The 13,063-nt window shown below is 37.3% G+C and overlaps 1 protein-coding gene across 2 annotated transcripts in view; it reads left to right on the top strand.

Annotated features, from left to right (window-relative positions):
- Positions 1-12,212, top strand: part of ANKHD1 (ankyrin repeat and KH domain containing 1) — a 108,290-nt gene extending 96,078 nt beyond the window's left edge. The window contains exons 27-34 of one of the 2 annotated variants that reach the window (XM_090288172.1): positions 1,318-1,464; positions 3,151-3,300; positions 3,469-5,078; positions 8,004-8,180; positions 9,285-9,485; positions 10,474-10,649; positions 11,305-11,469; positions 11,741-12,212. In XM_090288172.1, the coding sequence (XP_090144298.1) occupies positions 1,318-1,464; positions 3,151-3,300; positions 3,469-5,078; positions 8,004-8,180; positions 9,285-9,485; positions 10,474-10,649; positions 11,305-11,469; positions 11,741-11,800 (2,686 nt within the window). In that variant the 3' untranslated portion in view covers positions 11,801-12,212. Of the gene's footprint in view, positions 1-1,317; positions 1,465-3,150; positions 3,301-3,468; positions 5,079-8,003; positions 8,181-9,233; positions 9,486-10,473; positions 10,650-11,304; positions 11,470-11,740 lie in introns of both variants that reach the window. The other variant, XM_090288171.1, reaches the window with a different exon arrangement.
- The last annotated feature ends 851 nt before the right edge of the window (positions 12,213-13,063 follow it).

Genomic DNA, 13,063 nt, shown 5'->3' with positions numbered 1-13,063 from the left:
GATAACCCTCCAAATGATCCCCAGACCTATGATTCTGTTCCTATTCTGGTTGGCTTAGTTGGATTTTGTTTTTATTTTTTAGATTCAGTTGTTGATAGTTGTGAGTTTGTTGTCATTTTAGTGTTCATAGTTTTGATCTTCTTTTTCTTAAATAAGTCCCTTTGACATTTCATATAATAATGGCTTGATGATGATGAGCTCCTTTGGCTTTACCCTGTCTGGGAAGCACTTCATCTGCCCTTCCATTCCAAATGATAGCTTTGCTGGATAGAGTAATCCTGGTTGCAGGTTGCCTTTCATCACATTGAATACTGCTTGCCAGTCCCTTCCTGCCTGCAAAGTGTCCTCTGAGAAATCAGCTGATAGTCCTATAGGCACCCCCCTGTAGGCAACTCTCCGCCTCTCTCTTGCTGCCCCCAGGACTCTGTCTTTATCTTTCACCTTTGGCATCTCAGTCATGATGCATCCTGGTGTGGTCCCCTCTGGGTCCAGCTTGCCTGGGACCCTCTGCGCTTCCTGGACCTGGATGTCCATCTCCTTCACCAAATTTGTGAAGTTTTCCTCATTTTTTTCAATTTTTGCTTCCTCATTCTGCACTGGTTGACTGTTTTTTTCTTCCTTATGTTCTAAATTATTGGTTTGAATCCTGGTTTCCTTCCCTTCACCATTGGTTTTGTGTGGATTTTCCTTCATTTCACTTAGCATTGCCTTCACTTCTTCTCTTATGCGTTTGCCATACTCAAGCCTATCTGTCAAGCCTATGAGCATCTTTAGCACCAATGTTTTGAATTCTGTGTCTGTTAGGTTGTCTCTCTTCTCATCTGTTAGGTTGGCTATCTCCTCATCGCTTAGTTCTCCCACTGGAACCTTGATCCGTTTCCCCTTTTGGGCCATACTTCTGTCTCCTCATTCTGACAGGCTCCTGTGTTTGTTTTCTGAAGTTTATTCTTTAAGCATAAGTTATGTTAGACAGTTGAAGTCTACCTCATTACCTGTTCTTTAGTATTCAGAAGTGAAATTTACCAATCTCCTTATCATGTGCTGTTTATGAAATGAAATTATTAAAAATTTTTATGATTCCACTTTGAAGTTGAAAATATTAGCATACCTTGACTTTCACTATGTTATTTTTACTCATTATAGTACAACTTTTGACTTCTGAATCTATTTCTATTTTTCTGAATTATTGATAATTTGATATGCCAAATTTTAATTCATATATTTCAGCATAACTTTGTTCATTTAGTAATAATCTGTTGAGTATCTAAAGTAAAATGTGTCTTTTATTTATTGGACTTGCTATTTCTCTCTTCTCAGACTTGAAGGTGAAGTGAATTCTAATTCCTTATCAACAAGCTACAAGTCAGTGTCATTGCCATTAAGCTCTCCAAACATAAAGCTGAATCTGACTAGCCCTAAAAGGGGGCAAAAAAGAGAAGAAGGGTGGAAAGAAGTTGTACGAAGGTAGGTAGAATTAGTCCTGTCTTTTTTAACTTTCATAGACTGTATAGATTCTCTGCAAGAAGTTGATTTAATTAATTAATGAATAATTTGAATGTTGTTATTATTTTAAACTGCAGGGTCACACTAAATCCAGAGTAGACTAAAGCAAAATTAGAAGCAATATATAAATTTTGCATGCATATTTTATATGAAACAAGTGTTGGCCTTAGACAAAATATATTTTATTAAAACATAAGATTTTTTAAAAAATAAGATTTACAGAAGTCTACAAACTATATAAAGTGGTCACAAGCTTCTTCTTAAAGGGAAGAGTCTACACTTGACAGCAGAGTCACAGTGTTATTAGTGAGGGCTATGATTGTTTAATGGTCCCATTTTAGATGATCAAGCTTATTTATTTATAGTGTTTAAATAAAGTTAGACTGGGCTAGAGAGCATATTCTGAAGAACTAGTTAGCTACTTTTAATTCAATTAGATCACCATAAAAGGGGGGAAAGGAGCCTATAAAATCAAAACCACCTTCCTCTTAAAAAAAAAAAAAAAAATAAGAAAAACACTCACAGCCCTGAAGCTAACCCTGACAACTACCTTCATTCACATTGCCTTATACTTCAGCCATGATGGGGAAAGTGAATAAAAGCAGAGAGAGGCCACTGCTTTTAAATGATACACGCAATCCAGATGATACCTCTAGCCTCTGTTCATGCTTTACAACAGGGAATCAGGATAAGACATAGATTTGCTAATGTGCATTTAATCACCAAAGGACTGAGATATATAGTCTTTTATTCTGTAATGTTTCTAAAACTTTGTATTCATAATTGCAAACAAAAAAGGAAGAAGTCTTGGCAGCATAGGAGCCTTGATGCACACTTGATGATCAAATTGATTTAAGTATTATTCATGGCATATAGCCTACTCTATGCTCTAGCTTTCAAAATATATAAATATATTCTTCCCAACTTGTCTGCATTAAGATAGTAAATTTTGATTGTGAAATTTACTTTAGGGGCTACTATTGGATATTCTCCTGGACAGAGTAGTTCAAGTTTAAATGTCCCTCCCTCAAAGGGGGAATCTTAGGGCCTACCAATGACACCATGAAAATAATGAGTATTGTTCTCATCTCGTTATGCCAGGACACACTGAGTTTCTTTGATAATCCTGCAGGGCCATTGGACCATCTTTTTAGATCCCAATATCACCCTCTAGTCTTCTCTCTGGCTTCACTCCCCCCCACCCCCCCATGGAAGTGAGTGAAACCTGTGAGTTGCTTTTTATGTAGTTCAAATCTTAGTTTTATTCTTTATTGCTAACTGTAAGTTGTAGATATTGATAAGCTGGCCTCTATTATTAAGTATGAAGTTTAACAATACAGTATGCATTATTTTAATTTAGGAAGAGTCAATATGTATGGTTGCTGCGGTTTAGTTGATATGTGATATTTTGGACAAATTGAATGTTTAGACCATGAATGATTAAAATATTTTTACCTTTACTAAATTAAATGTGATGAGGTCAGTTTTTAAGGTAAAAAGAAATTTAACAATTTTCTCCTAAGATTTAAAAAATAGTATTCTATAGACGTCCATGAACATACTTACTGAGACATCTTTTTTATAAATAAGTTTACTATTCAGAGACATTTGAATTTCATAAGCTCATGTGTAGTCTTTATTTCTTAGGTCAAAGAAATTGTCTGTTCCAGCCTCAGTCGTTTCCAGGATAATGGGAAGAGGAGGGTGCAATATCACCGCAATACAAGATGTTACTGGTGCCCATATTGATGTGGATAAACAAAAAGATAAGAATGGCGAGAGAATGATCACAATAAGGTAATTGTAGAAAATGTATATTGCTAATTCTGTGTGGAAATTAAGTTTCATTAGAAGCATACTTTTGTTAGTTATGGTAGAATCAAGAATTTTCTTTCATGTTAAAGATAACCTGGATTTTTACGTTTTTGGTCTTGTTTTTTGTTTTTTTGTTTGTTTTCTTCCCAGGGGTGGTACAGAATCAACAAGATATGCAGTTCAACTTATCAATGCACTTATTCAAGATCCTGCTAAGGAACTGGAAGACTTGATTCCTAAAAATCATATCAGAACACCCACCAGCACCAAGTCCATCCATGCAAACTTCTCATCTGGAGTAGGCACCACAGCAGCTTCCAATAAAAATACATTTCCCTTGGGTGCTCCAGCTCTTGTAACTTCACAGGCGACAACATTATCTACGTTCCAGCCCACTAATAAACTTAATAAGAACGTTCCAACAAATGTACGTTCTTCTTTCCCAGTTTCTCTGCCCTTAGCTTATCCCCACCCTCATTTTGCCCTGCTGGCAGCTCAGACTATGCAACAGATTCGGCATCCTCGCTTACCCATGGCCCAGTTTGGAGGAACCTTTTCACCCTCTCCCAACACTTGGGGACCATTCCCAGTGAGACCTGTGAATCCTGGCAATGCAAATAGTTCTCCAAAGCATAACACCACAGGCCGTGTACCTAACCAAAATGGAACTGTTTTACCCTCTGAGTCTGCTGGACTAGCTACTGCCAGTTGTCCTATCACTGTCTCTTCTGTAGTTGCTGCCAGTCAGCAACTGTGCATGACTAACACCCGGACTCCTTCGTCGGTCAGAAAGCAATTGTTCGCCTGTGTGCCTAAGACAAGTCCTCCAGCAACAGTGATTTCTTCTGTGACAAGCACTTGTAGTTCCCTGCCTTCAGTCTCCTCGGCACCTGTCACTAGTGGGCAAGTTCCCACCACATTTCTACCCACAAGTACTCCTCAAGCACAGCTTTCTTCACAAAAGATGGAGTCTTTCTCTGCCATGCCACCCCCCAAAGAAAAAGTGTCCACACAGGAGCAACCCATGGCAAACCTGTGTACCCCATCTTCCACTGCAAATAGCTGCAATAGCTCTGCCAGTAACACCCCAGGAGCTCCAGAAACTCACCCATCTGCTAGTCCCACTCCTCCCTCCAGCAACACACAGGAGGATGCGCAGCCATCCAATGTGTCTGATTTAAGTCCTATGTCAATGCCTTTTGCGTCTAATTCAGAACCTGCTCCATTGACTTTGGCATCACCGAGATTGGTTGCTGCTGATAATCAGGACACCAATAATTTACCTCAATTATCTGTACCAGCACCTCGAGTTTCTCATCGAATGCAGCCCAGAAGTTCTTTTTACTCAGTGGTACCAAATGCAACCATCCACCAGGATCCCCAGTCTATTTTTGTAACAAATCCAGTTCCTTTAACACCACCTCAAGGCCCACCAGCTGCAGTGCAGCTTTCTTCTGCCATGAACATTATGAATGGTTCTCAGATGCACATTAACCCAGCAAATAAATCATTGCCACCGACATTTGGCCCAGCCACGCTTTTTAATCACTTCAGTAGTCTTTTTGACAGCAGTCAGGTGCCAGCTAACCAGGGTTGGGGAGATGGTCCACTGTCCTCACGAGTTGCCGCAGACTCTTTCACTGTTCAGTCAGCATTTCTGAATAACTCTGTACTTGGACACTTGGAAAACGTACACCCTGACAACTCCAAGGCACCTGGTTTCAGACCACCTTCCCAGAGAGTTTCTACTAGTCCAGTTGGTAAGTTATTATAACTATCACTGCAGCTCAACAGCATAATCTAATATTCTAAGATGATAATAATAAAGTTTATTTTGTGCATAATGTTACATAATCTTAAATGAGAATATTTCATAAATGGTAAAGACCATTTAATGATTGCTGATTGGGCAAGAAAGTAGCTGAAAGTAAGTCACTCACATATAGTGAGCTGCTTTATGTTCTCTGTGATCTCTCTGTCCCTCCTAACAGTGGTCTTGTGTCAGTCCATTTTCTTAGAACTGGAATAAGATGAAATTAATAAAACAAGACATAGGATGCTTCAAGGACTCCAGATTTACAGACTCTGCTTACTTTTCTCAGATTTAAAAAGTTTGAGTTACATAGGTGTTTGGGCACCAGTGTATGATCTTCATTATTTGTTTTTAGTCTCGAGTGCTCAAACTGAATATTAAATGATTTTGTTTAGTAGTACTCTATATGTTATTTACATTAGATGGAGCTGGTTGAAGACATCCAGTCATCTCTGAGCTCTTTATTTTAAAAAGACCAGCTTAGATTCAGCTATTTATTCCTCAAAATCAGAAATTAGCTGCTGAGGCATTATGAGACATATATAGAAAGATATGAGTCCAGTGTTGGCTTGGAGGTATTTGGAAAGCCAGAATCTATGTCCCAGAATCTATGAGACAAATTTCACTCCAACCTGCACTAATCTGAAAAACAAATTAGAAACTACAGCAGACCTAGAATGAGAGGTAAAAATTACTGCCACTTAGCATTTTTCTTACAGTTGGAAAATCATCCCATACAGTATCCTTCCTTTCTTGCTAATTATAAATTGATCTATGTTGTTTAAAATTTGTGACTTTATGGATATAGTAGAGCCTTAGCTTTCATTTCTGATATGCTTCCATTTACTTGTCTTTTCAGGAAAACATAGCTGTTGTATCATCTTTCAAATAGAAGTGTAAACTTACATGAGACCATTTGTGATCCAAAATATTCTCTAGGATTTTTTCTGTATTTTATAAATTGGTATCTATTTTAGTTTTTCAATTTCGGGAAACGAATAGAGGTTTTCAAAGGCCCCAGAATAAAAGAAGGGTTCATTGCCAGTGCTCACACTGTGATAGAAGGCATTAATTCTTGACTCGCCTGGCACTAACTAATATGTGAATAAAGAGTACCTTAGCCAGAGTTGGAATTCAGAGCTCTCATTTCCAGTGTTTGAGCCCTTTGCGCTTCGCTTACTACATCCCAGAAAATGTACAGATTATGTATGTCTGGATAAAAGGAAAAAGTCAAGGAAATCATCTGACTAGTTTGGTTTTGGGACTTTAATTATTCATATCCATAACATCAAAATAATGTGTTGCTGATTTAAAATAATAATTTAAAAAAACAAGCATTCATTCTTGACCTTTCTCTTGGGGTCCAGGATTGATGAAGTTTGGCCTCATTTCTTAACTGCTTGTATACTTTCTTTTGTTGGTGCTCTTCTCTCAGGGATAGTTTTTACTCTTCTAGTTTACAGATAAGAAATACTAATAGTTAAGAAGATGAGAAAGGATATGAAAAAATCAAAACCTTTAAACACTGCTGGTGGAAATTTAAAATGGTACAGCCACTTTGGAAAAAGTTTGACAGTTCCTCAAAAATTTAAACAGTTACCATATGTCCTAGTAGTTCTGTTCCTAGGCATACCTAAGAGAAAACATATGTCTGCATGAAAACTGGTACATGAATGTTCATAACAGCATTATTCATAGCAGCCAAAAAGTGGAAACAACCCACTGTTCCTTAACTGATGAACGGAAAAACAAAATGTGGCATATCTATTAAATTAGACTTTTTTTATTATATAACAAATATATTGTATTAATACATATTATAATTTCTGTATAATCAGATATAATATAAAGGAAGTACCGATTTTATGCTACAGCATGAATGAACCTTGGAAACAGTATGCTAAGTGAAAGAAGCCAGTCACAAAAGACCGCATGTTGTATGATTCCAAATATCTGAAATTTCTAGGATAGGCAGGCAAATCTGTAGAGATAGAAAGTTTATTAGTGGTTGCTTAGAGGTGAGGATAGGGGGTAAAGGACAACAGAGACTGACAGGTAGTGCATAGAGTTTCTTTTAGGGGAGACAGAATGTTCTAAAATTGATTGTGGTGGTTGCACAACCCTGTGAATATACTAAAAGCCTTTGAATTATACACTTTAAACAGATGAATAAGACCTGCTTAAAAGTTTGACAGGTTTTTGTTCATATTAACTACTTTTTCCTGAAATGAGCACCTGTAATCCTTTTCCAGACCCTGTTCTCTTTCCCAAATATCTTCTCCAGAGAAAGCAATGGAATTTGAGAAGATGGCTAAATCTAAACTTATGCAAACTAGATAAAAAATACTTTGTTATAGTTTGTGTCTGTTGATTTTTTTATCAGATGGCATAGTGAAATTATCTTTAGTCAGATAGTATGTTTTTCCTCCTTGTTAGGAAGGAAACATTAGTAGGTTTTGTTATTATTCATCTTCCATAGAAAATGACTATAGTACAAAGACGCACAGCTGCACTTTGAGATTTTTCACAAAAGGGGAAAGCAGAAGTTATTGATGGGTACCACTTAGTCACAACATGCTCTCATTTCATGTCCCCTCCAGTGAAAGCTTTGAAATTTATTTAGAACATACTCCTAGTAGCTGCCATTCTTATACCTTGGGCTCACTTTTTCTATATCTAGTGCTGTTTGGTGATAGGCTTCTGGACTACAAGAAAGAATGGGCTTGGGCTATGCAGCACATAAATGGATTCTTTTTGCTGTAATCTATAAAATTAACTACATGTTTTTTCTTTGTAAAAAGAAAAGTGAACCTTGGACTTGCCATTTTAAAGCCTTGGCTAATTTTGATGTCTTGGACCTGTTCTATTTCAGGGTTACCATCCATTGACCCATCAGGCAGCTCCCCATCTTCCTCTTCTGCTCCTCTGACAAGTTTTTCCGGCATACCGGGAACACGTGTTTTCCTGCAAGGGCCAGCTCCTGTTGGGACTCCTAGTTTCAACAGACAACATTTTTCTCCCCATCCTTGGACGAGCGCCTCAAACTCATGTAGGGATCCTGGAGGAACTCTTCCCTAAGAGTCTTGAATAAGTTATTAAGTTACTCGTTTCAGGGAACACTGTACTATAATTTTAGTATTCTAAATGGTATGCAGATACTCAAGGTTTGTATTGCAGTCATGTCAAAAATGGTTAGTCATTTGTAGGTTAGAAAACTTGAGAAGGGTCAAGCTCTTCTTCTAAGCCAAAAATGTTTACATTGGGACTTGGACCAAGAAAAGAGGTATTACAAGTAGTTTTATAAAAGGACCAGTTGGGGACAAGATTGTGAAATAATTTCTTAAGTCTGAAAAGAAGTTGAATTTATGTATCTGGTCAATTTGGTATGATTCCTGATTTATTTATTTTTTACATTTTAGGCAATTGTGTGATTGCCATTTATAAGTAAAAGTATTCCACTGTTCTGACTTATTTATTTTAATATTTTGAATGAATGAAGCTATAACAGTACTTAAACAGGATTTGATTTTTTTAATGAGCATCATGAGGTAGTCAGTGAATATTGGCCCATTTGACAAGGAAAACTACCCATATTACCTGACAGTCCCATTAAGAAACAAAGCCATGAATTGAGTCCTATGATGTTTTGCTAACATTTAACCTGTCTTCCTTATGGGAAAAAAAGAACTATAGAAAGAGAAATAAAGAAAACAGCTAATAGGTATAGAGCGTCATCAGCTGTTTTCCAGACAATTTGTTGTGCAAACATTGCCACATTTAAGTTCATTTAAACTATCACAATATATATTTTCATAAGCTAATTTAGAACTAGTATAAGAATAAGAATGGCCTTTTTTCTAGCCTTGTTCAGTTCAATGTGGAAATTTTTTTTTTGACTATTTGTTTATACTCCTATAGGCAGAAGTAGTGTAGAGTCGTGTTTCTAGAACTTACATACCCTCATTTGAATGATCCCATAAAATGATAAAATTTTTCTTTACAGAACCTATGTTGTGGAATAGATCTTTCCAACAAGGTTTCTCATATTCTCATCATTAGTTTTTATATGTAATAAAACAATAGAGAAATATTTTGCCACCAGGTGACTCTCCTATTCCATCTGTTTCCTCGGGATCATCTTCACCTCTTTCAGCCACTTCTGCCCCACCAACACTGGGCCAACCAAAAGGAGGCAATGCCAATCAGGATCGAAAAATACCTCCCCCCATCGGAACAGAGAGACTAGCCCGGATTCGGCAAGGAGGGTCTGTCGCACAAGCCCCTGTGGGGACCAGTTTTGTTGCTCCTGTTGGACACAGTGGAATCTGGTCATTTGGTGTCAACGCCATGTCAGGTACAATTACCTTGCCTTCTTTCTAGAGGGATTTCTCAAGTAAGTTATGGGATTTTGCCATTAAAACTTAGTTCCTTGTCCTGGCTGGTGTGGCTCAGTGGATTGAATGCCGGCCTGTGAATCAAAGAGTTGCAGGTTTGGTTCCCAGTCAGGACACATGCCTGGGTTGTGGGACAGGTCCCCAGCTGGGGGTGCATGAGATCCAACCACACATTGATGTTTCTCTCCTTTTCTTTCTCCATTCTCCTCTCTCTAAAAATAAATAAATAAATAATCTTAAAAAAAAAAAAAATTTAGTTCCTTAAAAATAAGACAAAACAGCCCTGGCTGGTATGGCTCACTGGATTAAATACCAGCCTGTGAACTGAAAAGTTGCCGGTTCAAAGCCCAGTCAGGGCACATGCCTTGGGTGTGGGTCCCCAGTTGGGGGTGTGTGAGAGGCAACCAATTGATGTTTCTCTCACACGTCGATGTTTTGCCCTCTGTCTTTCTCCTCCCTTCCCACCTCTCAAATAAATGAATAAATAAATAAAACAACTTATTTCCTACACTTAACAATCAGTAGGGGTGTTTATACTTTTGAAAAATTCAATCCAGTCTCAGAGTCTGGAATGTTTTTTATATATATATATATGTAATATGTATAATAATAATATATAAAATAATAAATATTGAGTTGATTAGAAGTAAAAAATTCAAAGCATATTTCCTTTCTCTCATGAAGTATAAAAATGGGACAATCATTTGAATTCTTCCAGAAAGCACCTAATCTTTTGAAGGACAAGGTAGAGTATTCCGGGTACTCAGAAGACTTCACCCAGTTTTCCAGGAACTTGTTTTTTTGGTTTGTGGAGATTGTCATGAACGTGCCCTGCGTTCTTCCTGGGAATGATTTTTATAAAATTTAGTATGAAAAAAGATCAAGTGGTAATGTTTCGTTATTTCATCCAAATAAATGTCAAACCCTGTTCTCAATTCTTCTTTCCAGAGGGCTTATCGAGTTGGTCACAGTCTGTGATAGGGAACCATCCAATGCATCAACAGTTATCAGACCCAAGTACGTTCTCCCAGCATCAGACAATGGAGAGAGATGATTCTGGAATGGTAGCCCCCTCTAACATTTTTCATCAGCCTATGGCAAGCAGCTTTGTGGATTTTTCTAAAGTGAGTTGACAAACATCATTTTAACTTGTTTAACACTTTGCCAACCAGTGTAGTCATATGTGAAAGAATAGTTTGTATTGAAATAATTCTCGTTTTTGGTGGAGCTAATTTGTTTCCATGACTTTGCCGGATCTTTTACTCAATTTCAAGAGTGGATTGTGTTGTGTCTGGAAGTTTGTCCTCAAACTATGCTGAAGATGCCCCCTTATTCCCTGAGAGCCTGAGAAATTTAAGTTTTGCTGCCACAGCTTTAGGGCAGCCTCTGCCCCTCAAAAAGCTGGCAGCCATCTCCCTGATGCCCTCTTGTCTGCTCTGAGAGCTTCCTGCCTGCCATAAAGCCAGATTATGGCTGCAAGCAGTCATATAGCTTTCCCCTTTTCTTCTTAGCACAAGCTTATGGGAAAATTGAGGTATTATATGTATCCATCAAATATGGACATTTCCTGATGATTTAATATTGGATTTAGTTGTTTTTTCTCTTGTTGAAAAGTGTTGCTGAGGCAGACAACCTTGTTTGGTTTCTCAACACTGTACATATAGGATCCTTTGGAGTTCTTTGAATGAAGGAAAACTAGAGAGATCTAAGCTGATACTATATTATGGAATCACCTTGTGTAATTAATTAATGGCTAAATCTTTCTTTCTGCTGTTTTAGGGTCTGCCAATTTCCATGTATGGAGGCACCATAATACCCTCTCATCCTCAGCTTGCTGATGTTCCAGGAGGCCCTCTGTTTAATGGACTTCATAACCCAGATCCTGCTTGGAATCCTATGATAAAAGTTATTCAGAATTCAACTGAATGCACTGATGCCCAGCAGGTAAAACAGGCCTAATGCCCTTTTATTTTTTAGATTTTTTCATGTCATTCTTTGGGTAGTGCAAGTTCTGAATATCAAAATTCGTGACATCTAATCACCTTGTTCTGAATTAAGTTTTTCTATATCAAGATGCTGCTACTAAACATTTTATTTCATGTATGTGTATTCTTCCTAGGCAGAAACAGTGAATTGCCATTGCATTTATATATTCATTTTGTAAATGTCTAAAGATTCCTAATTAGAAATTCCAATTTTTCCTCCCCCTTTTCAGATTTGGCCTGGCACGTGGGCACCTCATATTGGAAACATGCATCTCAAATATGTCAACTAAGTTAGAAGGTCCTATTCTTTAGCCTTGTTTGAGAAACCTATGACCTTGGAAGAACCCTGGGGATTTTTTTTTTTTTTAATGTGCCTAAACTAAGAAATTTTCTCTGAGGCTTTAGCAATGGAAATTTGATTGCCCATTGTGTAAGAACAAAGTGATTTCCTATCCACCTGATTATTTCTGTGATTAGTTTAGCCATTTTGAACTTAGTGCTTTGGCTAAACATACTGAATGCTACTTGTATGCAGAAGAGAATTAGATGATTACCTTTTAGGGTGGTAAATACATGTACAGTTGTTTACATACTTAAAAGGAAAAAGCTGAGTAAATTTCTTGTCATATAGTGGCTCTACTTAATGTAGCCTGTATTAATGTGAAATATTTACCGGAATATTCAATAAAAGGATGAACAGTGTTTAGAAGTGGGGTGTGATCCTTTCAGTGGTCATGTAGGTACCACCCAAATCACAATCATATTGAACCAGATTGTTAATACTATATTTGTAGCAAGCTTTTCACATTTTACACTTTAGAATCCATTATTAGACTGCCTTGAAAAAAGCACATTTAAGATTAGTTATCTACTTATTCTGTGAACATTCCTTGTTCTCTTTCTCTTCCATATCATTTTATAAGTGAGTAAGTTTCAAGCCCTACAATGTGTCTTACTGGATGTTGGCAGATTGATAGGTTTAGCTCTTTATGGATGATGAGTATGATTAAGAACGATAGGATTTCAATCAGATGATACTGAACAAACTGGGGAACACCCAAGTCATCGAATTCAGGTTCCTTTTGTACTTCCTGACCTTTTCATCTAAATATTTTGACTTTATGTGTTTTACGTTTTGTTTGGGTTGGGACATGGGAGGGGCCAGGGATGGCTCCAATAATTCTGTTGTATTATTGAATTAGCTGAGTAATGCTTATGAATAGGTGACTAATTCAAGGCTGAGTTCATGGCACCAAGTATGAAGAGCCAATATGTTTAACAAGCTAAATGCAGGAACACTGGAATAGATTGCCTTGGTCAAACCATAGGCTATATGCCAAGAGTCTGATGCAACAGAAAAGGAAAAACTATCCCACTGAAAAGAACAGTCATCAACTTGTTCATGTTTTAACATAGCTTAATTTCCTGGTGTTATGTATTAACAGTGTAAATAAGAAAATATTTGAGGCTGATAGAAAAGCCAAAGCACATATCAAGGCAAAGAAGGAGGCACAAACAAAAAATAGCAAAATGAACAAATAAAAAAAAAAAAA

This window comes from Furipterus horrens, unplaced genomic scaffold, assembly GCF_987537825.1.
Source record: "Furipterus horrens unplaced genomic scaffold, mFurHor1.1.pri manual_scaffold_10, whole genome shotgun sequence".
Lineage (NCBI taxonomy): Eukaryota > Metazoa > Chordata > Mammalia > Chiroptera > Furipteridae > Furipterus > Furipterus horrens.
The sequence above is the reverse complement of the archived record's forward strand: the minus strand, read 5'-3'. Positions and strand labels throughout refer to the sequence as shown.